Source organism: Notothenia coriiceps, unplaced genomic scaffold, assembly GCF_000735185.1.
Source record: "Notothenia coriiceps isolate Sejong01 unplaced genomic scaffold, NC01 NC01_scaffold00036395, whole genome shotgun sequence".
Taxonomy (NCBI): Eukaryota; Metazoa; Chordata; class Actinopteri; order Perciformes; family Nototheniidae; genus Notothenia; species Notothenia coriiceps.
In genome coordinates, this window is record NW_011369096.1 from 104,978 (window position 1) to 132,875 (window position 27,898).

The following is a 27,898-nucleotide window of genomic DNA, read 5'->3' on the forward strand; positions in this document are numbered from 1 at the left end:
TATAAGTACATCAGGTTTCATAGAGCTAAACATTTCAAGTGCTATGAATCGAGCGATTAATTATTAACCAAATGCTGCACTTGCTAAACAATATAACAATCAGATGAGTGCATCATGTATGGCTCTGTCACAACAATGTCAAGGAAAGAAATTCATTTTTTATAAAAAGATCTACAGGTTCCTTTACAATGTTAAACAACCCTCTCTAGGAGTATTATCATCCAAACCAAAACCAGACCCCTTCTCACTGAATCCCACTACAAACAGTACCTTGAGCCTGAGCCTGAGGCTGGGGTCCGACAGCAGGTGAATGCAGCGCTCCATTATATCTTTAGTGACGCTGAGGTGGAGGGGGAGCTCTGCTTTCGCATCAGGACCACCAATATCGTCAACATCCTCACACTCCAGGGGAGGGGGGTTCTCTGGAGAGACACGATGGTAAGATGGATCACGTGTGAGTTATCGTATTTCAGATTGTTCATACAAATAGTTTTTAGAGTTATAAGCAATATTTAAGTGATTGAAATTCAAAATACTGATACATTTCAACTAACATAAACCTATACAAGAGTGAAATAGAACGTCCTATTTTGTCCTCATACAGACAGCATACTGTGTTACCGTTAAGATCTTCAAGGTCGTCCTCTATTCCAATGCCCTCTGCCAGCTCTTTCTCTTTCTGGTGATCCAGCATGAATTGTCGGATGTTGAAGAGTTCTTCATGAGGCGGGCTCTGCTTGGGTCTGACGGAGTTACTGGTCCTACTAGAGTTTGAGGGGAACCACCTTGCTAAAGGAAAAAGAACAAGAGTGGGTTAGGTAAGTGGATGGCGAGGTCCGGAAACAAAAGAAAGAACTTTTTCTTTATTTTTTTTTGTTTGTATCACCTGTTGCCATTTGACCCTAACCTTTTTCACGCTTGTCACATGTGATGAATGATTTGACATGTAATGGAAATTGTGGCATTAAAATGATGATAAAGTGTAATCCTAATTAAATATAACTTATAACAAATGGTTTTCTAAAGTGATGTAACATTTGAGATAACAGATGCTTTGATTTTGTGGTAAGACTAACGTATTCTTTGAGAAAACAAAGGTTTTGCTGATGAGGAAGAATTGTTTTTCTTACCACAGGAGGAACATGGTAAGAAGGCTTTTATGACATCGTTTGGAGGAGTTTCTCTGCGGAGTCATTTATCTTGTGTTTTATAGTTATTTATTACATGGCTTGGTTGAATACTCAGTTCTGAAATTCAGAGGTCTGCTATTTCTCGATAGCAGAACACTCCTAAGGACGCTCTGAACTGAATACGATGTGCAATCAAATCAATTTACTCACCAACAGTTGCCTAAAAAAACTGATAATTTTTCTGTCTGATACTCTACATCAGGGGTCACCAACCTTTTTTAGGGTGAGGGCTACTTTAAAAAAATAAAACAAGTCGGGGGCTACTTTTACTCCTCTTTTTTTGTTTTTTGCAGTGTATATATTTAGCACATTTTAACGTTAATATGCTTACCCTTAACCTTTGTGTGCTGTTTGGGTCTGTGGGACCCGTTTTCAGTGTTTACTAAAAGAACATGTTTGCAATCTAATTATTTTAACCTGCTTTGGGTGGACGGGCCTCAGCTCCTCTAGGGGGGTCCGGGGGCGTGCTCCCCCGGGAAGATGTTTTTTAAAATGTTGAAGTGAAATGCTGGTGCACTCTGGTGTATCCATAAATTCTGGTGAATTTGTGGATACAGCTTTCAACACTCAAATGAAAGGGAGCTGTATACTTTTCAATAATCCAATCATCTTTAGAATATGATCACAACCAATAACAAATCATTTAAACTGGTTTATTCTTATCTTATGTTACCTAGTTAGTAGGCTTGGGCGGTATGACGGTATTACGGTATACCAGGGTATTTCGAAATACCGNCCACCAATCAGGAGGAGACAGCCACGGACATTGCCGTTCGAAAGCGCTGGAGAAAATGTAGTACATATGCCAGGCCTGTAGATGGTGCTGTTCTCACATAATCAGCCCATGCAAAGACAGTGTTAAATTGAGCGAAATGAGGAATGGCTAAAATGCATGATCTGTTTGGTATTTTGAAAAATACAAAGTATAAATATGCCTTATATAGGTATGGTCCTACACTATATTATTCAAATATAGCATGATAGGTCCACTTTAATAAATCATTAAATCCTCCCAGTTGCTTACGTATTTTGAAAGTAAGGAATGAACATCATTTTTTAAAACATCTCACTATCAGAAGGAAAAAAGTTCAGTTGAACTCACATTTTATTGTTTTTCGCATGTTCTAACTTTGCATTTCAACCTTCGCTAAAAACTATACTATTGTATCAGAGAATGCCATTTGCTACATTTCAACTTAATGACTGCGATATTATACATAAATGTTTGAACATGTAGTCTATTTTTGGAAGCTGCACAAGACCTTCAATGCCCACATTTCAGTCAGAAACACTTCTGTGGCTGCTTGTGGTTGCCTGTATGAGTAGTTTTGTGAAACTGGAGCTGAACTTAGAAACCATAAGGTTATGTGCATGAACATCAGCAGTCCTGATCTGATAAGGGCATGAGGTTATCCCGCTGATGGATGCTGACGGCTGCATTTCTCTTTCAGACCGAAGCAGCTCTGATGTATGACGCTGTCTACATGGTGGCTGCTGCCTCGCAGCGCACCTCCCAGATCACTGTCAGCTCGCTTCAGTGCCACCGACACAAACCCTGGCGCTTTGGATCGCGCTTTATGAACATGCTCAAAGATGTAAGTTTGGCTTATGAATGTGAAAATACCCATTCCTCTTCTTCTATCCATCCATCCATTTCACAGCGTGCTGCCTCCATTTCATTCCCTTAGTTGCAGAAGCAAAACAATAGAGTTGGCAGATCAGAAGTGATGAGGACTAACGTGTGGGTGAAGATAATGTTCTAAATAATTTTCTCATGAGATAGGGATGATGCTCAGATTAGTGGTCAGAAAGGTACCGTTGAGATCTGACTGTTGAGAGTTGTATGAATGTCTATTGCACAATGCATGAGATAATAAGCGTGTCCCAACTAGCACCCAATTTATAATATATATTTTCAAAATGTAACTATAACTGAACCTTCCTCCTATCACCACCTTGCAGGGGACGGAGGTTGAATCTGTGTTGCAGTATAAGTATCTTGGAATTATAATTGACAATTCGCTCTCTTTTAAACCACACATTGTGGAACTCTTGAAAAAATTAAGAATTAGGTTTTTTCTTTAGAAACAAGTCTTGTTTTTCCTATGAGGCCAAAAAGAGACTAGTGTCTGCAACCTTTCTGTCTGTGCTGGATTATGGAGATGTGGTTTATATGAATGCATCTTCTCAGTGCCTTCACTCGCTGGACACCGTCTACCACGGTGCACTGAGATTCATCACAAACCTCAGATCCATGACGCACCACTGCAATCTATACACTCGTGTTGGATGGTCTTCCCTGACCACGCGTAGACTGAAACATTGGCACATCCTTATATATAAGGCTATTCTTGGTGCTCTTCCCCCTTATCTAAGTATGTACATAAATAAAAAATGCACTGGATCCTATCGGCTTTGCTCAGAGAACTTTTTCCTTTTAACTGTACCAAAGGTCCGTACTGAACTTGGGAAAAGGGCGTTCAGTTACGCTGCCCCTCAAGCTTGGAACCTGCTTCAAACTGAGCTGAAACTCAGAGAGCTGGTCTCATCAGAAAAACTCAAAGCAACTTTAACTGACCTCGAAGCAGGCCGCTGTGTCTGTAAATGCTTTGGCTAAACTTGGTGTATGACTGTGTTGTGATTGTGTGTTTTTTAATTGTTTGTAACTGTTAAACTGTCTGAAACTGTGCTGTTACCATTCTTGGGCCAGGACTCTCTTGAAAAAGAGATTTTTAATCTCAATGAGACCTATCCTGGTTAAATAAAGGTAAAAATAAAATAAATAAATACCCATTGTTTTGAATGTTTTCTCGAGTGTAGATCTTAGGTAATTAAAAAACACATCCATTATTAAATTCTGCATAAACTATTGGTCTTACAGCAGACAAGAGAAAACACAATGAACACAGAAGTACATTTAAATGTGAACACTGACAGTTTGAAAAACATGGAAAATATACCAGGTTAATTATGGAAGCGGGAGTGTCAGCATTGCTCAGATATTTCAATTCAAACGGCTGTCTCATTAAGTTGCACTCTCTAATTAGGTGTTCCTTGGACAAATGAACTTTCCATTTGCAAGTGCGGACAAAGTATTGAAGGGCAGTGGAAAGAAAGAGCCCAGAGTGTGATGTGAAGCCTCGGCAGATATTTTCTGTATTAAGACATGTAATCAGAATTCATACAGAAACACATTGAAGTGTAGAATATGAGCGAATATGATTAACAGCGCATATTCCTACACTCTGTCTTCTACTCGATAAACCTCCAGACTATTTTTACACAAGGCTTGTTTTTATTACAATGCATTCATTGAAAAGGAGCATAATGATGTTTTTATATATATATATATATTTGTGTCCCATTAACTACAAATCAGGGACTGAAATGACAGCAGAGGTTAGTGGCAAGCAAACAGGATTTATATTGGAACTCATATTAATAGCTGCTAGAAACCATGACGATTTGTGTCCACCTCTGAGGCTTGAAATGTATAGTCTGTTAATGTGAACATATTGTCTGTCCTTATTTTATTAGTCATCATTAAGTAGGAATACTGTTGAGACTTGAGCATAGCCGCCAAGTCTTATTTTTTTACCCATGACAATTGGGTATCATTGGGTTACTCAACTTAGACATTATGTTAATTATGATGGATTTTGAAGTCTCTGCATTTGATACTGTTCAGACACTAATGGCTGCCAGGCTGTTGGAAAATACATTTAAAATGTGTGTATTGTTGTTTATCAGTAGCATCATATACTCGAATAGTTTAAATTAATCAAAGACATTAAAAACACTGAAACGGTCGTTCAGATTGTGTTTTATAACTGTGTTAACTGGATTAGGTGCCCTTAAGCAAGAATCTAGGGGTGCTGCTCTGTGTCTCACCCTGCACTGCTCTCATGGAGGAGGGAAGGCAAAAAGACAATGCTCCCTGCAGGAATCAATGCTGTAGCATAGGGCTATTCAATTAGTTTGGAATGGGGGCCGGTTGATGAAAATGATCCAAAGCAAGGGGCCGGGAAAAAGATGGCTTGAAATATGAGCAATCATATTAAGAGCTTCAGATACAGTAAATATTACAACAGCATAGTGGAGTGCATATATTGTGTTTAATTAAATCAAACAACATAGCCCCAAGGCCTTTTTAGATATAAATGGCAAGTTCAGAACTCAGTAGGCCGACATGTGAAGCTAATTTAACCATCAACATCATTTCATTTGATTTAATTTAGGTGAAATTATCTAATCATTAGAGATGCAATAATGACAGGAGTTGTCACTATAGTAGCTAGTATCATTATTGCATCTCTAATGATTAGATAATTTCACCTAAATTAAATCAAATGAAATGATGTTGATGGTTAAATNTTCAACATGTAAGAAGTAGAAAGTACAGGTATTTGTGTTCAACATGTAAGAAGTAGAAAGTACAGGTATTTGTGTTCAACATGTAAGAAGTAGAAAGTACAGGTATTTGTGTTCAACATGTAAGAAGTAGAAAGTACAGGTATTTGTGTTCAACATGTAAGAAGTAGAAAGTACAGGTATTTGTGTTCAACATGTGAGAAGTAGAAAGTACAGGTATTTGTGTTCAACATGTAAGAAGTAGAAAGTACAGGTATTTGTGTTCAACATGTAAGAAGTAGAAAGTACAGGTATTTGTGTTCAACATGTAAGAAGTAGAAAGTACAGGTATTTGTGTTCAACATGTAAGAAGTAGAAAGTACAGGTATTTGTGTTCAACATGTAAGAAGTCAAAGTAAAAAGTTGTCAGAAAAATAAGTAGTGGAGTAAAGTAATGATACCAGAGAAATGTACTTAGGTACAGTAACAAAGTATTTGTACTCCTCTACTTCCCTCCTCTGTACCTTGTATCTCTGCAGGTAGCCCATCCTCTGGGTGACGGAGGCCTGCATGTTGCTGCTGTCGTCCTTCATCTTGCCGTTCTCCTTGCGAAGGTGCTGCTCTTGCTCCAGCAGCGTGGTGTAGCGCCTCGTTAGCTTCTTCTCGTTAACCTTCAGCAGCGTGGACCTTCGCAAAGCTTCGCTCAACTGTCTCCTGATTTCCTCTGGGTCCTTTTGAAGGGTGTCTAGCAGCTCCTGACGGGTGAAATGAAGGGGGGGGAAACACAGCAGTGAAGCAAAGAGGAGAATGGAATACAGTTTGACATCAAAGCAGCATTTTATTACTATTCTGGAAAAATAAGACATTTCAGTGCTTTGTCCTGCATTTTTGTTCAAGTCAAATGTCTCTCATGTCATGTGACCCAATGACTGGGAATCAATGCATCACTACACTGCAAATTCCACTGCTTTATCTATTTGACATTCATTAAACAATTAAATTGACTATTAAAATGTAGCTGTTTTTATTTTTTAAATGACCCAATCACTCAAATAGACGCAGCATTGTATAGTTACTCTGACCATAAGACACACCTTCTTTTAAATTCGTTTTTAATATAAATATCTTTATTAAAAATACTGTCTTTCTTTTCAATAGCTTTCAAGTCATGTGAAACAATGACTCTAAATCAATGCAGACTAACAACAGAAACCTCTTTTGGTTGAATTTAAGTTTTTTTTCTATTTAATACACATTTCATTATTATTATTATTATTATTCGGCTATTTTAGTCTTATTTCTTCTCAATTTCCTCCAAAACATCCGACCGAATGATTCAAAAATGAGTGGGACATTGTATTAATAATAAGACACACCTATTTGTATTAGATTTTATTGCTATTAATATAAATACTTTTTGTTGTTGAAAGGCTAATTTCTTTTCAGAAGTGTAATGTGAAACAAAGATTCAAAATCAATGAGGCACAGTTTTATCATTTAAAAAACCACAGACACGTGTGTAATCCTTTATATATACAGTCTATGGTGTAATCTTATCCCCAACGTGCAAACACCAACGGTTGAAAGCTCTATCTTTCTCCTTCTCACACACTCTCTAGGGTAGGGGTGTCCAAACTACGGCCCAGGGGCCAAATGCGGCCCACGGGCCATTTTGAATCGGCCCTCAGCTAATTAAAAAAGTATAATGAAATATGGCCCACACATTAAACTTGTGCTTGTCTTATATTGTACTTCTCAAAATATATGACACAATATTCATGTTTTAAAAGCCCAATTTCAATTAAATTAATTAAATTAAAGTTGAAAACATTTTCTAACAAATCTAAGTTGATAAGAAAAAAGCCCAATAACTTATTTACATAGTAAGCTTGAAATATACGCTTCATATTTCCCCTTATCATAAGCAATCTGAGGCTTCTGTTGTTGGGAATGAGCTGCCAGCAAAATAAAAAATGAAACCCTCTGGCAAGCTGTGATGTAGGCTGTTATTTTCTTAAAGCATATTCAAGTATAAAGCATAATTTACCTACATTTGATTGATTTTGTTAACTTATAACTTAACTTATGAGGCAATATACCTCACCTCTAGCAAGTGGCCCAGCCCTTTGCATGTTTTTCTGTATGTGGCCCTTGGAGAAAAAAGGTTTGGACCCCCCTGGTTTAGAAGGAAGTGTTTAAAGGGAAGGAAATAAGCAGAAAACAAATCTCACTTCTTTAACCCAAATATAAATCTGTATTAAAGCACTTTGCAAAAATAAATCACACTAGCACACTGCAAGCATATCACGAAGAACTTCCTTTGATTTGTAGGGTTGTCGCTGTTAAAGAGTGCATACAAAGAGGGGGGAGGGGGGGGACCAGTGGGATTGCTATGGCTTGAATACTTCCTGAGCAGCGTGCCAGTCATCACGATGTGATGGTGAGCCTCAGGGATTACTGCAGACAGACAGCTCAGTAAGACAACTGATTAAATAGTGAGAAGAGAGAAAATGTTTAATTCAGCCATATTTAGTATTCATGGGATGGACAGCCATACAAGAGTTCACCTTGAGGGGTCATCAGGGGAGAAGGTCCAGAATCCCAAAGAGCTGCCAGGCCAAGTTTTCCCACAGCACTTTGAAACACAGCTGATTGTGTTTTTAATTGCTCTGATTATCAAGTTTACTTTGGCAGAATTGAAAATGGTAATGCAACACATAGTGAATTAAGAGACTGATATGCTCTGAAAGGGAGTTCTGCTGTGCAGCTCCTGTGAGATTGTGATAGATTTTTCAGCAGACTTCAATGAAATAATGCTTTTCTCAAACGTTGGATCCACTGCTTTAAAATATTAAAGTTGTATGCATGTGTGCATGCTTTTGGCATAACGCAGAGTATGTTACAAAATTAAAGTGAAAGAGTGTGACCCTTTATTTCAAGCTTTACACAGTTATATTTTATTTTAAATATAATTGACGGCTTATGTCACCACAATTATAATATCTGCTACGAATAACTTGTGGAGGAGTAGAGTGCAAATGTGCAACATTTAAAGACAGATGATTAATGCTTATCCAGGACTCTCAACTGCCCATTGTTTGTCTTATTTGCAACAGGGTCAAAGAAGAATTATTATTGCTCACGTTGGCTACAAAACAATGTGGGATGAAGCCACAGCGGTGTGCAGAATTCTAAGCCTACGTTTCGGAAATTCAAATTCTCAAAACCTTCGGCTCAGTGTTTGCAGCTTCAAGTAATTCAAAACAATACTATTTATATTAGCTTGGCTCTGTGAAAGAGTGCCAGCTATGGAGACATGATGAAATCCCTCTGTTGAAATACCTCACCATGACGTTCAAAACTAATTCAATTATATGCATCACCAGTTCAATAGACCTACAGAATCGGGTTATTGTCTGAAATGATGAGAAAAGAAAATACCAGTAAATCCTTTGTGAATGAAGTTTAGTGTAAAAATTCTTTCACAAAGAGTTGCCAAAATGGGCCTCAAGAACAAGGGATATGATTTCTGCAGTCATTTACCAAGATGTTACTTTCTATGCATCAACCACAGAGCTTCTGGGTCTCCAAAGGTAGCCCTATATCATTAAGCCTTCATAAGCATAATACAAATATTTGATACATGATTTATATCAAACTTGAATGTAGTTTCAAGCAGATGTATAAGTGTTTGTTATTAAACACTTGCATAGCTGCTTCCCCTACTGGGTTATAAACCATGTATTCAATGTTTGTGCTTCGTCATACTAAATGAGGCAAAACCAATTAAAGTGTCACCAACATGTTGAAGGGTTAAGAATGGGAACACACAGAACAAAAGGTTCACAGCAAATTGGAAACTATTTTAGTTGTTATGTCTCATCCACATGTGCAGTTGTCCTTTATTGCTGCATTTAATTGTATAAGAAAGAACTATACATCATACACTGATCTAGAGGAGGAAACATCCCATAAATAGACATTATAATTGCTTATCATACTGTTTAGGCTGGCTCATTTAATCAAGACAACATTTTTAGGTTTTGATCGATCGACCAACCATCTCATTGCATCAAACATGGGGTGAGTATACATCTGTGGAAAGTCAATAAGGGTGATGAGAACCAGGAGAAATGATGTCAGTGGGAAAACGTCTCAGTTGATTGATTCAGAAGCTGATTTCATTTTTCTCACTCTTTTCATGATTCTGCTCCTCAATGACACCAGAGCAATCCAACGAGTGATTAAAGTATACAATGGTATCACCAACAGTCTTAGCTATTTAAATACACGGGTGTTTCCCACTTTCGTTCAATGTAAATATATGTATAGGCCACAGAACAAATTAACAATGAAAGGCTGTGATGCAGCACCGCCTTGCATCCTTTGTCCCTGCCGTTTTTTTTGTGATTATGACGTTAGAGTCGCAGAGACCCCTGATCAGAGGAAACGAAAAGCACTCAAGAGATTTCCAGATACTCTGAGCTAAACCTTGATCTGCAGAGTGGTCTTGGCATATTTCCATTAAACTATCAATGAAACTACTATATACAGGGTCGTCTGTTAGTTGAAGGACTGTGACAACTCCATTCCTTGGGCTCTGTACAGAAAGGAAATAATGACTTAGGTTAGAGTATCGACTCTCAGTGGAATGTATACAGAGTAACTCTTAGCCTTTGCAGGTCTCAATTTGACTATATCTAGTCACATTTGTATGTTGTTCGCTGTGTGGAATAGAGTCCCTGCTTTCTTTCCCTTAAGGTTAATATTTATTTCATATATGTGCCAAATGTTTGCTATTGATTGCACTGTTTCAGATTCAGATCAACTATATTGACATGAGGATACAATAAAGTCTACTCACTCATAAAAATATAAGACCATATGATTTACAAAAAACTTTAATTTACATTGAGACTGGGACAGAATGAACAAAAAACAGTCAATTGACTTTAAAGAACAATATGGTAAAATCAACTGTTACATAATTATACCTTTTTTTAAATCTGACCTTTTTAAAATCTTTAAATTCATCTGTGCATGGAATACAACTAATTAAACAGTGGGGAGTTAAAACAATTCTGTCTTTATTAAAATAACTTTAACAACTTATTTCTTACAAAAGGTTGCCCTTCTTCTTACTCCATTGGTCATTGCTTTATCAAGGCTATTATAAAACGATGTAAATCATTACATTTAATCATGACGGGTGATATTTTAATGTAGAAAGGTGTACACTTGTTTCATGCCAGCTCATTTAATGAAATTCCGACTGATGTCCAGCTAATCTAAACTAAACTGATGAGACAAGAGATGCTCAGCAATATTATGGCAGAGATACTGCTTGATTAACAATGTGTTAATGCATTTGAAGTATCCATCAAATTATTTGATTCATTTGTGTGTCAATTTGATTTGTTTTAAGCCTTTACTGCTGGTGTTTCACATTTCTTGTTTAATATTTTGATGTTTGATTCTTTGGAATGTTAAGTAGATGTTCTTTTTTCACAACCATACTAAACTGATGGATGTGTCAGCAGAGAGAGACACCTTCTCTATGCTGAAGGTTTTATTAACCAAGTTGAAATAAACATAACATAAATTGTGTTCATTTTATCAGGAGCTAGGACTGTTCAGTCAAGACCATAAAGTACACTTATGATAAGGTGTGGTTTGACCGATTCTGTTTCGAGTAGAAATACTAGCTGTGGAGCTGTGGACTCACCTGGGAGTTCAGCTATCCTCGATAAACAAACAAACAGAAGCTCTGATGAATCTTCTGAAGAAGTCTGTGCGAGTGGAAGTGAGCGGGCAAAACAAAACTGTAACATCAGAAGGAGCAGGACCACTGGCAAATGAGATGTTGTGAAAGTCCACACTCCTTTTGCATTATACAATACATATTCATACTTTTAAAATAATCATTATTGTTTTTGCATCATTTGAGATAAAACCTGGTCTTTTGGGATCCAGATTGTTTATTGTTTAAGGTTTACATATTTTAACATCCATAAACTACAGGTAACATCTAAGGCCATGTTTCCCAACTTTGATAATATAATGCTGCCATCTGCTGGGCATTGTAGACCCAGCATGTTTGAAAATAAGTTAAATCCAGTGCCTGTACTACTGAACTAGCAGTCCAATCTAGATTTCCTGATATCATACAACTCCATGTTGAGCTGAACTGCACCAGGTCATCTAAGAGTGACCTGGTACGATAGCCCTGATAACAAAAATGCATAACTAAATAGGAAAACGGATCTTCACATGTCATCTGTTAATTTTTAACAAAGCCTGAACTCTGAAATGTTCCCTTAGGGTTCAAACTCCTATGAGTTACAAGTCTACTGATAATGGATACGTGTATGTAAAAGGTATGAACTGATGATGGACTTTAAAAGAACAGTACATGAGTGCTTCCTGTCAGGAGATAAAATCACCTAAAAGTAAAATGTAAATTATGATAATCTTCCATTGAATCGCACAAGAACAAAATTCACATCAATGTTTATCTTGGTCAGGGAGCTCAAAATTACATTCATGTTTAATAACCATGCCTTCTAATTACTGGAGTGTAATCCATTATGATGCACTATTTATCTAAGAACGAATCATTTAAAGACAATTGGAGAGAGATTTTCCACGGTTATTTTATCTATAATTCATAGGAGTAAAATCAACAGATTTCATAAGCAGATATCGAGCAAATTGTTGACTATGTTGTCCAATTATTAATGTGGTATCTAGACCTGCAATCCTATAATAGCCTGGCAGTAATACACAGTAGTACATTTTGAGAAAAGAAACACCCAGGGCAAGGTGTGATCTTTGCATTGTGTATTAAAATTGCAAATATATCTTGGGTCCTCGAGTAAACTCTCAGATAAACATCTTTTTATTGCTTCTGTTTGAAAAACATGCCTAACAGCTTAAAGTAAGTTTTAGTTTCTCAACATTGCAGAAATGTTGTTCAAATCGTTTTCTTCAGGCACATGTGACCACATGCTCAGTCCCTGTGTGTGCTTATTGTACTGTATGTGAAACAGTTATGAATGCTTTTTACATTTTTAGTAAATACACATTTCAAAAGAAGCGACTTTCGGCAGGCACTTGTCAAATTCTTACGAATGTTCGTTCTTTGGGTCCAGCAATCACCTCCCTTCAATGCCAAAATACATCTGAAATATTTCACAACAGCCTTTCTCATTTAAGAACTGGTAGAGCTGCCCAAGGTCCATGTGATTACCTCTGTTCCCATGGGGGTCAAACATTGCCTCTTCAAAGCCTGTGAATTTGCGCCGGGAGTCTATACTTTCTACAGTCCTGTTGTCCCCGCACTGACCATCAAGGGGAAAATCCTCTCTGTGTCGAATCATGATCTTCTTCCATGTCAGAACCTTCACTCTGTGAAATGGGAAAAAGTTTGGAAAATCAATAAACCTTGGACCTCAGCAGGCATCTGGCTGTGACATCAGCAGCTACAAATAACAGTATTCATGATACCTGGACCAGAACTCCTCGCAGGCAGAATGAAGACCTTCCACACACACAATACCAGGTTTCCCAGGCATGCTAAATCCTGACAGGCCCAGCTCCTTGGACCACTCCAAGATGTTCTTCCTCTTCGTCTTGTTGTAGATGTGATGACTGTAAATCCACAGACGGCTGAACGTTTCCTGTGGCCGTGGAGAGGAAGACTCTTTCTTAGGAGTCGGTGCTGCTGATAAGCTCTTGTTAATGAAAAGCTGCAGGTTGTCTTTCACCCATTCCACAGCGGAGAGCACACACACTTCCCCCAGGCAATTTCCAATGAGGTACGCATTGAGATCTGTCTGGAGCTGCGTCTGCTGGGCCCTGCTGAGATATGCACACCTAGAGCCAGAATAAAACATGCTGTGAGAAGGATTCAAAGAACATTCAAGGCCACATAGAGCTGGAAGTTTCCTACCTTGGGAGCAAAAACTACTAAAGGAAATCTTGAAGAAGCAAATATTTGCCCTACAACATAGCACAAAATAACATACCTTTAGGAGTTTGATTTACAAACAAATACGAATGACTATTCCCTATTATATTTTCAAATATCTTTTGTTAGTTAGTTGAAGTCAACTAAAAATAGTGTTTACTGCCTATTGCAGTATATTTCACTGTGATGTACATATTTATAACCTGTTCTCTATAATGATTCAAAATGTTAAGAATATTAGATTTGACAAATTGTGTCACTGGCCTTTGCTGTTTTACTGGCCACCTAAACAGGCACAGGAGGATAAACCACATTACCCACATAAGCTGTGATGCCCACCATTAATCAATAGAGATTGATGCGTGTTATACTACCTCTTTAGCAGCTTGTATTAATATTTTGTCAAATTCGAAAAATATTAATTAATGTTACTGGTCAAAATAAAATCTATAAAGTTAACATATACAGCGCACAGCTAAATTCAGATTTCTTAACCTTGAATAAAGCCATACCAGGAGAAAAATAACCCCTTGTTTTCTGACACAGTCACATAACCCTTTCCTTTGTGTTGTTAGTCTGTTGCCAATCTATGTCATTTTTCATCATCATTTCATTTTCACATTAGACCACATTTATAAACTCTTGTCCTTTGATTTGTTTCTTGGCTCTTGAACATAGTTTGTTGTTGTTTTACAATATTATGTTTCCCTTACTAGCAATTGCATGCACATTTGAAAAGTGTTATAAACAAAGACAATTAGCAATTTTGTTTATGAAAACTCCATCACCCTACCATATAACAAAAGTGGATATTATTGGCTTACCGGAGTGTTATTTCTGGAAACACACTGGGATATTCGGATGGATAAGTACAGGATAGAATGACATCAGTCTGAGTGGATCAAAATGAGAAAATAATAATGTTTTAAGCACATATTCACATCACTAAGACATACTATGACAGACAGCCGGTTGTTTTGTTACCCTCTCCATGCTTGCAGTGTCCAGCTTCTGTTTGATGAGAAAGTGGGGTCTGGAGGGAGGGGGGCAGTCTGTTGAAGCTGAACCCTCCACAAAGTCCCTGAGCTCGGCTAGTGCCAGCTGGTCTGTTATCTCCAGCTCCTCCCGGGTGGGAAACATGCTGGTCAGCAGCTCGATCTCTGCCAGCTGAGACTCAGCCCACTCCAAGTAAGACATACTGATAAAGGCAAGCTACAGCGTCGCTCCTCACTACTGTTATACATAAACAATCACTGTATAATAACAGCTCTCTGTCCCAGCATTCAAATATAGTTTGCTGTGTGTCCTGTCAAGCGTTGAACATCAATACAACATATGTCAGCTGTATAGGAGTTGAATAAGCTAGTTACACACTGTACAACTTCAGTAATGCATACTGGTGCTGTGGCCAGAGTGTCTGTACCGCTAGTTCATGAGCCGGTAGTTGTTTTATGTCGGACTTTTTAAAGCGACGCACACAGGAAACACACGTAGCGATCAGCCGAACAGCGGAATTATCACCTTTTTTAGTCCCGTTGTCTGCATGTGTCAGCTGGCATTTTCTGCCAAATCAGCGGGGCTTTTTTTTTGCATTTTTTAAACTTTGTAACATTACCCCTTTATTTTCAAACCGTAGACTTCCATCGTACGGCTGTCATTAGTAAACCAAACGTAGCCTACTCTCGGATGAGATATTTAACCCACACAAAGTAAACGAAACTGAAAACCGAAGGTTTTCATTAGGCTCTTTTGTGACAGTAAGTTGGCAGGAACCTAATTACTGACCCTGGTCATTTATATACATGTAACATTGTTTGCTTCTGGCTGTGGATACACTGGCTGACTGCTGGGTCTGATTCCATTCATTTCTTATTGTGCTTAGGTGAACATGGGAAAGAAAAGGGGGAAGGAAAAAAGCTCCAGAGAGGAAGATGACTTTGAGATTACAGGTAAATAATATCATCATAATGACATAAATGTAATGTAACATATGATAACCGGTAGGAGGCTGGTGGTAACCTTCCCACATTGTGTGTGTTTTTATCTTAATAGTTCCATCCTGCAGGCACATTAAGAAGGGATCAGACCAAACTCTTCTAAAGAAACTCTCTGGGAGTGGTGATTGGACAAGTTGCCAGGATTGTAAGCCTGAAGAAAATGAAGAAAACAAAGAAAACATCAGCACCACTGTGCCACCGGAATCTGAAGAGGAAAAAGAGATGGAACCCATGTGGATGTGCTTGAAATGTGGCCATAGAGTGAGTTTAACATTTAACTTGTGAAAGTGTATGAAGTGACTTTTTGCTAAAGATGTACTTTCTAACAGGGATGTGGACGGAACTCTGAGAACCAGCATGCCATCAAACATTATGAGACTCCTCGTTCCGAACCACATTGTCTGGTGATTAGTTTGGACAACTGGAGTGTGTGGTGAGTATTTTGCAGTGGTCCTGTCAAAAGAAAAAAGTATGTAATAAAACATACTTTTGATATATCATGTGTTGCCAAACTTGCAGGTGTTACATATGTGATGATGAAGTCCAGTTCTCCAGAACGGGACATTTGGCTCAGCTGTTGACCAACTTAAAAAAGCAAACCTCTGCAGATCCCATAAAGAGACCACAGAAGAGTAGGTCCCGTTGGAAAATTAAACATTTTTATGGACAAGCTGTATTATTGGAATTACATTTGTATAACAATTTCCACCATGCCTTGATTGGTTATTTAGGAGTGAAGGAAGAAGCCTGCTTGTTGGAAGTTGAACAGAAGACAGAGACTGTAAAAGCAGAGGAAAAAGAGGACAAAGACAACAAAGAGAACAAGGACCACCCAAAGAAAAACGCCAAGAAAGAGAGTGTTGTGAAATCACAAAAGTCTGGCACATCTGAAGACATTGGTGGTATTTCAGTAAGAGGGCTGAGCAACCTTGGAAACACATGTTTCTTTAATTCAGTTATTCAGGTATGATTCACTTTATAGCAGTTAAAATGGGGTAGTCATAAATGCTATGTCATATTTAACTGCTGTGATCTTCTTTTCCAGAATCTTTCTCAAACACATCTCTTAAGACAGACTCTCAACAAAATGACGGAAGAGAAAATGGAACTTAACATCCAACCTGTTGCGTCCTCTGATCTGGTATGTAGCCATCATTCTTTAACTGTTTTACTCTAAATATGGTTGATTTTTTCCTCTATAATATACAAGGTTTTTTACTTAACTACTTGTTTTAAATGTGATTTGCAGGAGCCTCTCGTATTGCATTTAGATCGGCCCGGACCCCTGACTATGGCTATGTGTCAACTACTCAATGAGATTCAGGAATCCAAGAAGGGTGTGGTAACACCGCGGGAGTTGTTCTCACAAGTTTGTAAAAAGTAAGTGCGGCTAGCTTGTTTGCTTAAAATGTACTTACTAGCATCACGTCATTAATTGTTGTTCATGATCTCGTCTTCTATATGCAGGGCTGCTAGGTTCAAAGGTTTTCAGCAGCAAGACAGCCAGGAGCTGCTGCGCTACCTTCTGGATGGGATGCGAGCTGAGGAGACCAAAGTATGTATTCAGTTTTAAACATTTCTCGCTTTATCAATAAAGCCAAGGGGGACTTAGGTTTCGTGGCAGTTGCACCATATTAGAATACAATAAATGAATATTGATAAAAACATAGGTTGAAGTAAAAATAAACCATACAAGCACTACTCACTGTGGATCATAGGTTCACTGTTATCGTTTTAAAGTTTGTGTTTTTCCCTGCAGAGAGTGAGCACGGGGATCATGGAGGCATTGAAAGGATCTAAAAAAAGTACAGATGGAGAGCAGCTGAAAACACTAGTTAAAGGTAAGTAACTGGGCTTTAAATTAAATGTGTGCAAACAATAGTTGTTTGCATCCTACATTAATATACAACCTTATTCCACCTATGGTTAGATGGTGGTAGTCCGTTGACATTCTTTTTTTATTTCAGAGTACGAGAAAAACGGATTTCCAAAAAACGTTGTCGACCACGTTTTTGGTGGGGAAACGACCAGCACTATAATGTGTCAGCAATGCAAAACGGTATGCATTATGGATTTGTATTAAACTGACAGATAACCTGTTGGTGTCATGTCAATGTCAAGCTTAATGGCTACTACTTTGCACTTACAGGTGTCTGTAGTCACAGAGATGTTTTTGGATCTTTCCCTTCCTGTCTCTGATGAGGTAAACCCCTTAAAATTCTTTTTTAAAGCTTTTGCAATTATTTGTTCGTTTTTATATATTTGTGTTACTCTCTTTTTGCTAATTCTTACAGGCATACAGGAAGAAGAAACAGAAAAAAGAAGTTCAGAGAACCAGTGAATCGAGTCAGGATGGCAGAAACAGCCCTGTTTTGACTAACGGGAAGGATGACATCCCCGAGGGGTCCGGCAGCAAGTACCAGCAGAAAAAAGCCAAGAAGCAGGCAAAGAAGCAGGCAAAGGTAACTCACTGCATGTTTTTCCTTTTGCTTAATTCATCAGTGTGCAGAATAAATGAATAAATAAGCTGTAACGTTCTCTTACAGCAACAGAAGAGGCAGACGAAGCTTGACGGCAGAGTCACTTTGGACTGTCTCTCATCTCCGAGCCAAACGGAGAGCGAACAGACCGATCCTGCTGATCCAGATGCAGAGGAAGGGGAAAACGCTGACAATGGAACAAATGAGGAAGCCACACTAATTGGAGAAACTCCTGCACAAATCAGCGTGTCTGAAGAGGACCAGAAAACCCTTGAAACGGATCAGGATGAGAAGGAAAAGGAAGAAGAAGAAGAAGAAGAAGAGGATGATAATTTGGTGAATGAGTGTGACTCATCCGCTACGTCATCAGTAAGCAACCGCTTTAAAGCCTTATCAGAGGAGCAACCCTCAAAGGACAGCGTCTTGGACAATGACAACATCTCTGACATGGATCAGGAAGTAGAACAGGACACAGAGCTAGTGAGAGAAATGGAGAAAGTCACCCTGGATGATGCCTTCATTGAAGATTATCTTGCTGTGGATCAAAGCATGGAGAGTGAAGAAGAGGAAGCTAAAGAGTACACTGTAGTAAGTCAGGACCCAGATCTGGCTTTCCACACTCTGGCTACCAGGAAAGCACCTGAGAAACAGGAGTGTTCCGTCCAGTCGTGCCTTTTCCAGTTCACAGAAGTGGAAACTCTCACGCAGAACAACAGCCTGCTTTGTGTCACTTGCACCAAACGGCAGCCCAATAAAGAGAAAGCTGGAGGTATGTGTTATTCTGATCTAGGTGTTGTTGTTTTTGTGCAGTCCATAACACAAATCAAGTAACTACAAACACAAAAAGCCAATTTTAAATGTGTGTTGTTGGTCTTGTAGCTGATGTTTTTCTGCTGGACTCAGTTTTTCATTTGAGGGGTCAGTGAAGTTCATCGTCTTGTACTTTATGCTTTTTTTAAGCATCCAAGAAAAATGTCTACACTGATGCCTTGAAGCAAATGCTTATCTCGTCTCCCCCACCGGTGCTTACCCTTCATTTGAAAAGATTTCAACAGGTAAGACAGTTGAATAAAATGTCAACATTGTACACCTTTTGCAATTATTATTCACACAGCGATGAACCAACTGTTTAAAGAGCAAGAGACGTTATGTTTTTGATCTTTTTCTTTCTTTTGTCATTGAATGTGGATTTCGAGCAAAACTCTTTTGTTATTTTCCTCTAGAATGGATACAGTATTTGTAAGGTGAACAGACATGTCCAATTCCCCCTGATACTGGATCTAGCTCCCTTCTGTGCGGTTAAATGCCAGGTAAATATTGTGATTAGGAGCTTTTATTAAATATAGATATTCTTATAACCCTTTAAATAAGTGTGTTATTGTTCTTTATTAGTATGTGTACTAACAGAAAGTTGTTTCCTTACAGAACTTGACAGAGGGAGATAATCAGATTTTGTACAGTTTGTACGGCATCGTAGAGCACAGCGGAACAATGAGGTCAGGTCATTACACAGCGTATGTGAAAGCACGCCCTGAGTGCCCTAAACTCTCATCCAATGGATGTACAGCTGAAGGTAGGTGTACCTATAGAATAAGTTGATCCTAATGTTTTATGCATCTCCACTAACTCATCTCTTCCCTTCAAAACCTGCAGATTCAACCAGAGGATCCTGGTTCCATGTCAGCGACACAAGCGTTCAGCCTGTGAGCGAGAGCAAAGTGCAGGGTTGCCAAGCCTACCTCCTCTTCTATGAAAGAATCCTCTAATAAAACTGCGCTTCACTACTCAGGGAATCCAAACAAACCAACCGTCTGCTGCTGCTTCAGCTCCACAGTACAAGGGATCTCAAAATGTTAACCAACTAGTTATGACTATGACATTAACTAGGCTGTGATGAGATGAAATTGATTATACAGAATGGACATTTGAGAGTGTTGACATTTCAACACAGTCGTTTCACACAGTATTTCAAGTAACCAGGACCAGCTGTATGTTTCTCACACTTGTTTGAATGATGATAGCAATGAAAGTCAACATGGACGTTTTCTGTTTTTAAACAGATTACAAGATAAACGAAAGTTGAGATAAATAATAACTTGTAACACATGTTTGTCTATTTTTATCAATATCATCATAATGAAATGCTCTAAAATTGGAAAAGTTTTTCCTGTCCTGTGTGCTGGCTTCCCGAGTCTTACACTGAGCATGCGCAGTAATTGCTTTACAGTACTTTTTCCTGGTCCCAGTAGTCACATGACGAGAGGGAAGCCTGGCTCCGGATGAGCAGAAACGTCTCTACTAAACATTTTTTAATGCCAGTTTTATCAAGCTGACATGGCAGGTCAGTGAACCTTTGCCTTCTTAAATTAATATTAAAGCGTATCGTTACTGTTTGAGAATGCCTTTATGTTTTTTAGCCAACAACAGGAAGATGTGTTCGCTCGGTACAGTAGTCAGAACATGGCTAACGGTCTTGGCCTAGCGTAAAGCCTCTCAGTTTGGATACAATTGTCGACCATTAACGTGACATTTGTATCTTATTAAACTTCCAGTTAGTAACATTATGTTATCGTCGCAACTTCGGATACTTTTCTTTACGCCTCCACCAGGGAGAGTTGTGTAACTTGGCTAAACATGAGTCAGCATTTTTAACTTGCTACGAGTGAAAATGAAATCTATCCTGACTGCAGTCATTTACAATTTACAAGTTAGATGACCGAGTTAACTGGTCATCAAACCTTTAGCTATCTGCATCAGCTGGTACATCATTAGATTTCTCTTTTACTGACTTCACACTGGAGCATGTAATAGCCTTAACACAGTAGGTCATCTTTTCTGCTGCCTATAATAATAATAATAATGTAAATTCAAGTTTTTGTTGATAAGTGTGTTATTCAAACAATACATTTGGTTTTACATATTAAAACAACCTCCCTTATTTTAGTAATGCTCAGATCAAACTTCTCAGATGGCTTATTTTATTGTTCCTCGAGGGGTCACCATCACCATGAACATTAGCTTGGTGTTTTTAAATGATTGTGCAATTTTGCACCTCATGCTAGGGAACAATTATACTAGGGCTGCAATTATCACTTTAAAATATATATATAATGTCACCCTATAAAATGCCAGTTAACTGTAAAAATTTCAAATTCAAGGTGATGTCTTAAAATGTCTTGTTTCAACCTAGGTCCAGATTCAAAAGCTATTTAGTCTACTATCATAGTGTGGTAAAGAAAACCGGATGGTATTCACATTTGAGAAGTAGGAACACATGCATTTTAGATTATAAACTGATTTTTAAACTAATAAAAAATGTTGAACATCAATTTGTGTTTGATCAATAATTAACTTATCACTGCAGCTAGACTTGTTGACAGTCTGTTGTGACCATGATTCTGTTGTCTCCTCCCTGCTCCCTCTGTCACACAGGCTGAGCTTGTTTGAACCATGTCGCTCCAAGCTTCTCGCATGTCAGTGTTCACCTTTCAGTCTGCAGTGCACAGCGCTAATGTTCTCCAGAGTCTGGATGAGCAGAGGCGGCGGGACGTCCTGTGTGATGTGACGGTGTTGGTTGAAAGTAGGAGTTTCCGGGCCCACTGCTCTGTCTTGGCTTCCTGCAGTGAATACTTTCAGAGCAGGGTTACAAATGTCACCAGCCAGAACACCATCATCTGCTTGCCTGATGAGGTTGGTGTTCAGCTGATTCATCCTTCAGTCGCTGAAGGATTTAGGACAAAAAGTTGACGCTGATATTTTGTTTGTGCATGAATGTGTTGTAACTCGTCACCAATAATTGCCAATGCTGAATTCAGTTGCTCTATTCAGAATTCAAGTAAGGCAGGTTTGTACTTGAGTACAATTGTTATGTCACTAGTACATTATGTCCAAAGTTTGAATTAAGTCCTGGCCTAAGGCATTCTTGGAGGGAGTTTCTCTATGAATTGTTAAACATTACATTGCACTAAGCAAGCTGCAATGTATTTGCAAGACCAGCCACTGAAACATTTCTGAACAAGACTAAGTTGTTATCACATGGACTGAAGCTTTTCTTCAAGATCTGCCATTAAAAATGCTGACACAGCAATATCTATTCTTTTCAGCATTGGTTGTGTATCATGACTTTTGTTAATGTGCGGCCCTTTCCATACGATAGTACGCCTGTGTACATTAAAAAGTATGTGACGACAATTTATGTCAGACCCGTAAGCGATCAACTATTTTGAGCTTTCTTGATTTTAAGTGGCTTTTTTAACCACTGAGCTATATATTCTAGTACAGGCTATACTACATACAGCCATATAGATCTGCATAAGAACGTCTCTTCATTAGCTGGTATATTTTCCAGAATAGTCTTTTCAAACGTTATTGTTGCTGTTTAGTTTGTGCTCTGAGTTTTATTGTACCTTAACACTTTTGTTTATTTCCTTTTCCCCACAGGTGACTGTTGAAGGGTTTGAACCTTTGCTTCAATTTGCCTACACATCTAAGCTGCCCTTCACGAAAGAAAACATTCATGCCATTCACCGCAGTGCTGAGATTCTAGGATTTAATGACTTGGAGTCCTCATGCTTTGATTTCCTCATCCCAAAGTTTACTGCAGGTAATAGAGCCTCTCCAGAGGTCAGGCGGAGGGCCTGTTGTCTGAATCGGGAACCCAGTGCCAGTTTTAGCCCCCGCGTAGAGAGCAGCCAACCAAAATCATTTGAGTCACACAGCTCACTGCCTTCAAGAGGTGATGAACAAACAGATTTCCCATCACAGTGTCCTCAGAGAGCACAGGGTCAGATGCACAACGCGGAAGAACCCTTCTGTTTGGAGAATTGTGGGCCACAAATGGCCCCCTTATCTTTCTTAACAGAAAATGCTGTGTGCCCCATGTTGTCTTTGCCATGCCCAGCTGCCGACAAAGCAGATCATCCCACTCAGTTCTGCGAAAGAGACATTTTAGGGATGGGAGATGTGTGTAATCAAAATGAGTTGAGTTTAGCAGACTGTGGCCTATCCTGTGAGCTGTCCGCCCCGGGGGATGTGAGTCCGCCAGAACTCATTGAGCCAGCAGGTGATGTTAAGCAGAGTGTCGAGACGCTTGTTGCTTTAACCAACTGCAACCCCAGTTCCTGTCCACTTAACACATCAGGCGTGGAAGATTGCAGTGAGTTAATAGGGCAGAGTCAGGCTGGTTTTGTACAGAAAATAGAAGGTGATCTCTCAGACCCGGCAGTAACTGATTCAAGCCACGAAGAGGGGATTGAGCAGAGGAGTAGTGTTGAGAGGGAGGTGGCTGAACATCTGGCTAAGGGGTTCTGGTCTGACATATGCCCATCTCAAGCTCAACCCCTGCCCTTGGAAGCCATTGACCAAAACAATCTGTCAAAAGCATCAGACTTCCATTGGCTCAAGCAGCTGGACCTGAGCTCCAGTGTAGGAGACTGCCCCTTCCTCAGGGACTTTGGGACAGGTGATGACCCGGCCCCCCCCACCGACAGCCTGTCCCAGTCAGAGAAGAGCCCCTACATGTCCTCGCTCAACTCTGGGGACGACTCAGACCTGGACACAGACGGAGATACTGAGGCTTACAACAAACGAGCAGCAGAGGTCATTTTGATACACAGATTATTTGGTGATGGATAAAGATATTAATTAAAAAATAATCTAACTCCTTAACCCTGTGCTCTACAGATTCAGCTTCCATTCCCAGTGGAGCAGATCTCAGCGCTGAGTCGGAGTGCCTTCCAGCAGCTTCTAAGACAACATCAACTGACTCAAGATCAGATGGAGTTTGTCCATGACGTCCGTCGACGAAGCAAAAACCGCGTGGCTGCTCAGCGCTGCCGAAAGAGGAAACTAGACGGCATACACCATCTAGAAATTGACGTAAAAAAATTAGTAAGTTGCCTTTTTATGTCTGGTATTCTCAACAAGATATGATTACATTTTGTGTTTGTATAACCTTTGTAAACCTCTAGGGGTGACCAGTATAAACTCCAGCAATGTTGATAGAAGTACAAGTCACAGCCTTTCACCTCTTGTCAATCTGACATAACAGAATAATAAACTTCTAATAAATATTGATAATTTGAGCATAAATACAATACTTAAATACTTAGATGACTATCTTTCAATGCTACAACAAGTTATTTGGAAATGTACGTAGGATAAGATCAACATGGAAGCATTTGCTGAACTGCTAACCTACATTGTTATTTAATATTGACAGATGAAAATGTGCACCTCCTGACCAACTATCCACATAGTTTGAAAGTTAGATCAAGGTCTCCGAGGCGACACAAAAACCTTTTATGAGTGAATGCAGCTTTCTCCTTTTTTTCATAGATACAAGATTACTTTATTTATTTAGCAGCTACAAATAACAAATCATTTGCCAAGTTCCATTGAGTGACCCTTTCATTTTACAGAGCAATCGCCAGTTGTAAGCTTTGGTCCAAAGAATGCATGTATTATTAGGATTTGAGGAAGTGAAATAATCTGAACTCTTGTTCTTTGTCCAGAAAAGTCAGAAAGAGCGACTGCTGCAGGAGCGAACTGAGCTCCAGCAGAACCTGGACGAGACGCGGCAGAGCCTGTGCGGGTTGTTTAAGATCGTCAGCCTGGAGTCTGGCTCTGATCAGGACCATCTGCAGCTTCTCGCCAAGGTCTCTTCACCAGACGCCCCCGTCTCCTCCCCTAGCTATCTGGGGAAAGTAGAGGAGTACCAGATCCCTATTGAAATGGTAAGTTGTTCTTCAGAGTGTGACCCAAGCAAGCCGCCCGCAGGCTCTGAGCAAAGTGCTGCTCCAGATGCTGGCACTCAGACAGAGGAGGCCGGTTCTCCCCACAGCTGCCCTGCTCCCACTGCTCTGTACGTCTGTATGGACATCAACAACAGCTTATAATGGGACTTCTATTGTCATCTCTAATCATGCAGGATCATGGAGCAGGGGGTGGACTCTGAGTATATACTGTAAGCCCCCTTTGCGATATATATGCTTTCATGTTTAATTCACTGAATGATGTTCTGCCTGATTTAATGTGACATTCAGAGATGTCACTTTTATTTGACTGTACTTCCATTATGCATTTTACTGTAGTTAGAAAATAATCATTTATAGTGATTTTCAAAGTGCGGACAAGGTTCAGGTTTTTCCTGAATGTTTCCATTCCTTAAAGTGTTCCTGTTTTTCTCAGGGAAACTCATACCCTGACACTGTTTTGATGCCTCAAATATTTCTCACTGCACTTCCATCTCATACACCTACAGTTCTGCAAACAAGACGTTTATTTCTTTTATACTAATAAGTCTATCATTATAATCGGAACACATTTTGTATTATTCTAGCATCATGCTGTTTCTCTGCAATATGTACAGCACTAACAGATTGTTTCCTACAGTAAACTACAACAAGTTATTACAGCTAACATAATTTCAGCATTATTTAATATGCCAGTACATAGTTTGAATGAATAACGGTCAGCTTCCCTGATATTTGAGGAATAGTTCCTGTGAGTTGGCAACTGTTACTGGGGATCATAGGAACTCATTGATGCAAAATGTGCCTTATGCAGTATTATAGTATGAATACAGAACGGCAATCTTTGTATATCTTTCTCTCAAGCACTGTTGCACATTAACCAAGAGCCCATATTGATGGCATGTTCTTATGCTAAGATCTGTATTCACGTTTTTTATTGAATGCTTCCATTGATTACAGATTTTAATAAACCACATTTTGTTACCATCCAGTGTTTTTCTGTTTTCCAGCAATAAGGAATATTTCACCTTCTATGGATGCACAGTACCACAGTTTGGCCAATAGATGGAAGCACAACTCAATTTAGCTCACCAGCTTATGTGACCAGTAATTGACTACTAGAGTTATACAACAAAATGAATTGTTCTTTCTGAAATTCCTTCGCAAGATATTGAGCTTTTTTTGCAAGCTCAAAGCTTGATGTTGCAAAATGTATGTAAACAATCAAAAATTAACCTTAAACGGCATGTAGTATCGCTCATGACAGTACATGTGAGCATTGGTTGAAATAATCAACAAAAAATACTGAAATTAAGAAAAAGTGTGGCTGGGGCTTTTAGTGACGAAGAGTATGATGGTTTTTAACAACTTGCAGTACTCAATTACAATACATTCTTATAAATTACCGGTACACACAATTCCTGCTTATTGCACATAACACTGCGGTCATATGAACATACATTAAGACAAAACTTCCTCCATTCCCACGGGATATTAAGATTGTGCTGGGTAATAAATCTAAACGGAACTAAACTGTTGTCTACACATGTTATGGATCTACAGCGTCATTAGGAAGATTACAGATGGAACTAAATTAGAGTTGAAATTAGAGTCAGACTCAGATAAGGTTGATAAACGACCTGAGCTCTGTAAAGAGACAAAGTACCCAGAGACAGGAAATTAGAAATAGTAAGGTGTATATGGCAACCATCCATTCCTTTAACCCAGCAGTGCAGACCGATCATTAAGACTCGTTATGCTGTAGATGCAATGAAGAAAACTAGTGAAATCAATATATTTCAGACTTACAATTATACAATTGGGTCTAAACTTTGTATTTCTTAAACGTAAAAATAAGCAGCACAACACAAGATTGGGTTCAAGTCATTACTCAATCAGATGTACACACATAAAGAAAAAGAAAGGAAAGTCAGAGCCAGCTGACCTCCTGGTGTTGTGCCACACATAAACAGAAACAATGCACTTTTTTTTGTTTAAAGCGGTAGCCCTAACCTCCTTTAAATGCCACGCATGAAGACAATTTTCTGCAGACACTTTTGTTACCAATAGGTGGTGTCGTTTTAAGTTATCGTCTTCCTTCATTCGTGGTAAAGTGTAGCACAAAATAATATTTTAAAAGAGAGAAGAGGTCCTGAAGCTATCATCTATCATCAAAGAACAGCTATAGATACTTTTCTTTCAAGGTAGGACCTTATCATGAAATCTGTTGTGAAGCGATCTCATTATCTATTTAAAAGAAACAAAAAATCTCATTCTGTTTGGAGTTTTTCCTTACATCATTCGTCATAGCAACCCAGGTCTTATGCACAATATGCATTGCTTTTAGCACCTGTAAGTCAACATATCATACACCAATATAATTACAAGAAAATAAACAGTTTGTGCATGATGCTTGCTGTTATTGCTCATTATTCCCAACATTCCTCATCTCACTTTTGTTTCAGCTGCTCATTCTTGTGAAGATCCATGTTTGAGCTGAAAACATAACACAGTTACAATCATGTATACCTATTTATTTTACGTTTTTGATTGTCTACTGTGTATGTTGACCTGTTTCAGCTGAACACAAGGGGAATCTCCAAGTACTTGTTGTCCATTAACATCAAAGTACTGTAGCACTTAAATGAAGGAAAAGCAATCTCATTGTGTTTTCCTCAGAACACAGTTTTCAAGGTTAAAGTGGTAATTACAGGGAAACACTGAAGCCACTAATAAAACCTGTACCCATCTTTCAGAAGTCAACACACACACACACACACACACACACACACACACACACACACACACACACTGAAAAACAAAGCTCAGCTCTGGACTCGACAAGTGGTGTTGCATCTAAAAGTCAAAAGGATTAGATGATGATAATGCCACAGAGATTAGATATCATGACACACATCCGTAGAAAATCCTCAAGTTGATGGTTGTCAAAAGTGGCATCACCTTCAAATACCAAAGCACTCCAAAGCATCACGAATTGGACCAGTGTATGATGTTCCATTAAAAAATTAGGATTTGTTTGTCTCTTTTATGCACAATTTGTATTTAGGAGCATTGTAGCGCACAAAAGTAAGATTATCCTCTCTTGCGAGCTACACAGGCAGAGAAACTTGATTTGAGGAGGAAGCAGCTGTGCGCCATG

General features: G+C 38.9%; 4 protein-coding genes across 6 annotated transcripts in view; 3 read left to right on the forward strand and 1 right to left on the reverse strand.

Annotated features, from left to right (window-relative positions):
* LOC104963618 (glutamate receptor ionotropic, kainate 1-like) overlaps window positions 1–4,321 on the forward strand; it is a 21,625-nt gene extending 17,304 nt beyond the window's left edge. The window contains exons 7-8 of the mRNA XM_010792229.1: window positions 2,642–2,785; window positions 4,238–4,321. Of these exons, the coding sequence (XP_010790531.1) occupies window positions 2,642–2,785; window positions 4,238–4,321 (228 nt within the window). The remainder of the gene's footprint in view (window positions 1–2,641; window positions 2,786–4,237) is intronic.
* Window positions 4,322–10,539: 6,218 nt separating this feature from the next.
* Window positions 10,540–14,950, reverse strand: rwdd2b (RWD domain containing 2B). The gene is made up of 4 exons (XM_010792206.1): window positions 14,494–14,950; window positions 14,334–14,401; window positions 13,047–13,415; window positions 10,540–12,947 (listed from the first exon to the last, which is right to left on the reverse strand). Exons 1-4 carry the CDS (start codon window positions 14,704–14,706, stop codon window positions 12,695–12,697), a joined length of 903 nt encoding a protein of 300 aa, XP_010790508.1. The 5' UTR covers window positions 14,707–14,950; the 3' UTR covers window positions 10,540–12,694.
* A 52-nt stretch (window positions 14,951–15,002) lies between these two features.
* usp16 (ubiquitin specific peptidase 16) lies at window positions 15,003–20,084 on the forward strand. 2 transcript variants are annotated; one of them, XM_010792207.1, is made up of 18 exons: window positions 15,003–15,266; window positions 15,392–15,458; window positions 15,562–15,767; window positions 15,836–15,939; window positions 16,026–16,138; window positions 16,238–16,470; window positions 16,552–16,647; window positions 16,756–16,886; window positions 16,974–17,061; window positions 17,266–17,347; window positions 17,474–17,565; window positions 17,656–17,709; window positions 17,801–17,968; window positions 18,053–18,755; window positions 18,947–19,041; window positions 19,210–19,296; window positions 19,412–19,559; window positions 19,640–20,084. In XM_010792207.1, exons 2-18 carry the CDS (start codon window positions 15,398–15,400, stop codon window positions 19,750–19,752), a joined length of 2,574 nt encoding a protein of 857 aa, XP_010790509.1. In that variant the 5' UTR covers window positions 15,003–15,266; window positions 15,392–15,397; the 3' UTR covers window positions 19,753–20,084. The 2 variants fall into 2 exon arrangements, with proteins under 2 accessions (XP_010790509.1, XP_010790510.1); XM_010792208.1 differs by having other exon boundaries at window positions 18,059–18,755.
* A 156-nt stretch (window positions 20,085–20,240) lies between these two features.
* Window positions 20,241–25,725, forward strand: LOC104963596 (transcription regulator protein BACH1). Of its 2 annotated transcripts, none has more exons than XM_010792210.1 (5): window positions 20,241–20,327; window positions 21,419–21,676; window positions 22,427–23,584; window positions 23,669–23,875; window positions 24,499–25,725. In XM_010792210.1, the coding sequence occupies exons 2-5, from the start codon at window positions 21,437–21,439 to the stop codon at window positions 24,880–24,882; spliced, it is 1,989 nt and encodes a 662-aa protein (XP_010790512.1). In that variant the 5' UTR covers window positions 20,241–20,327; window positions 21,419–21,436; the 3' UTR covers window positions 24,883–25,725. The 2 variants fall into 2 exon arrangements, with proteins under 2 accessions (XP_010790512.1, XP_010790513.1); XM_010792211.1 differs by having other exon boundaries at window positions 24,504–24,632.
* Window positions 25,726–27,898: the final 2,173 nt, after the last annotated feature.

Bases quoted from the DNA above. Each gene is read 5' to 3' on its own strand.
- LOC104963596 (XM_010792210.1), top strand. From the start codon at position 21,437: ATGTCGCTCCAAGCTTCTCGCATGTCAGTGTTCACCTTTCAGTCTGCA. The intron at 21,677-22,426 runs GTTGGTGTTCAG...TTTTCCCCACAG, and splicing joins TCATCTGCTTGCCTGATGAG to GTGACTGTTGAAGGGTTTGA. The intron at 23,876-24,498 runs GTAAGTTGCCTT...TTCTTTGTCCAG, and splicing joins AAATTGACGTAAAAAAATTA to AAAAGTCAGAAAGAGCGACT.
- usp16 (XM_010792207.1), top strand. From the start codon at position 15,398: ATGGGAAAGAAAAGGGGGAAGGAAAAAAGCTCCAGAGAGGAAGATGAC. The intron at 15,459-15,561 runs GTAAATAATATC...TTATCTTAATAG, and splicing joins AGATGACTTTGAGATTACAG to TTCCATCCTGCAGGCACATT. The intron at 16,648-16,755 runs GTATGTAGCCAT...TGTGATTTGCAG, and splicing joins CTGTTGCGTCCTCTGATCTG to GAGCCTCTCGTATTGCATTT.
- rwdd2b (XM_010792206.1), bottom strand. From the start codon at position 14,706: ATGTCTTACTTGGAGTGGGCTGAGTCTCAGCTGGCAGAGATCGAGCTG. The intron at 14,402-14,493 runs GTAACAAAACAA...TGATCCACTCAG, and splicing joins ACACTGCAAGCATGGAGAGG to ACTGATGTCATTCTATCCTG. The intron at 12,948-13,046 runs GTATCATGAATA...CCCATTTCACAG, and splicing joins TGCGAGGAGTTCTGGTCCAG to AGTGAAGGTTCTGACATGGA.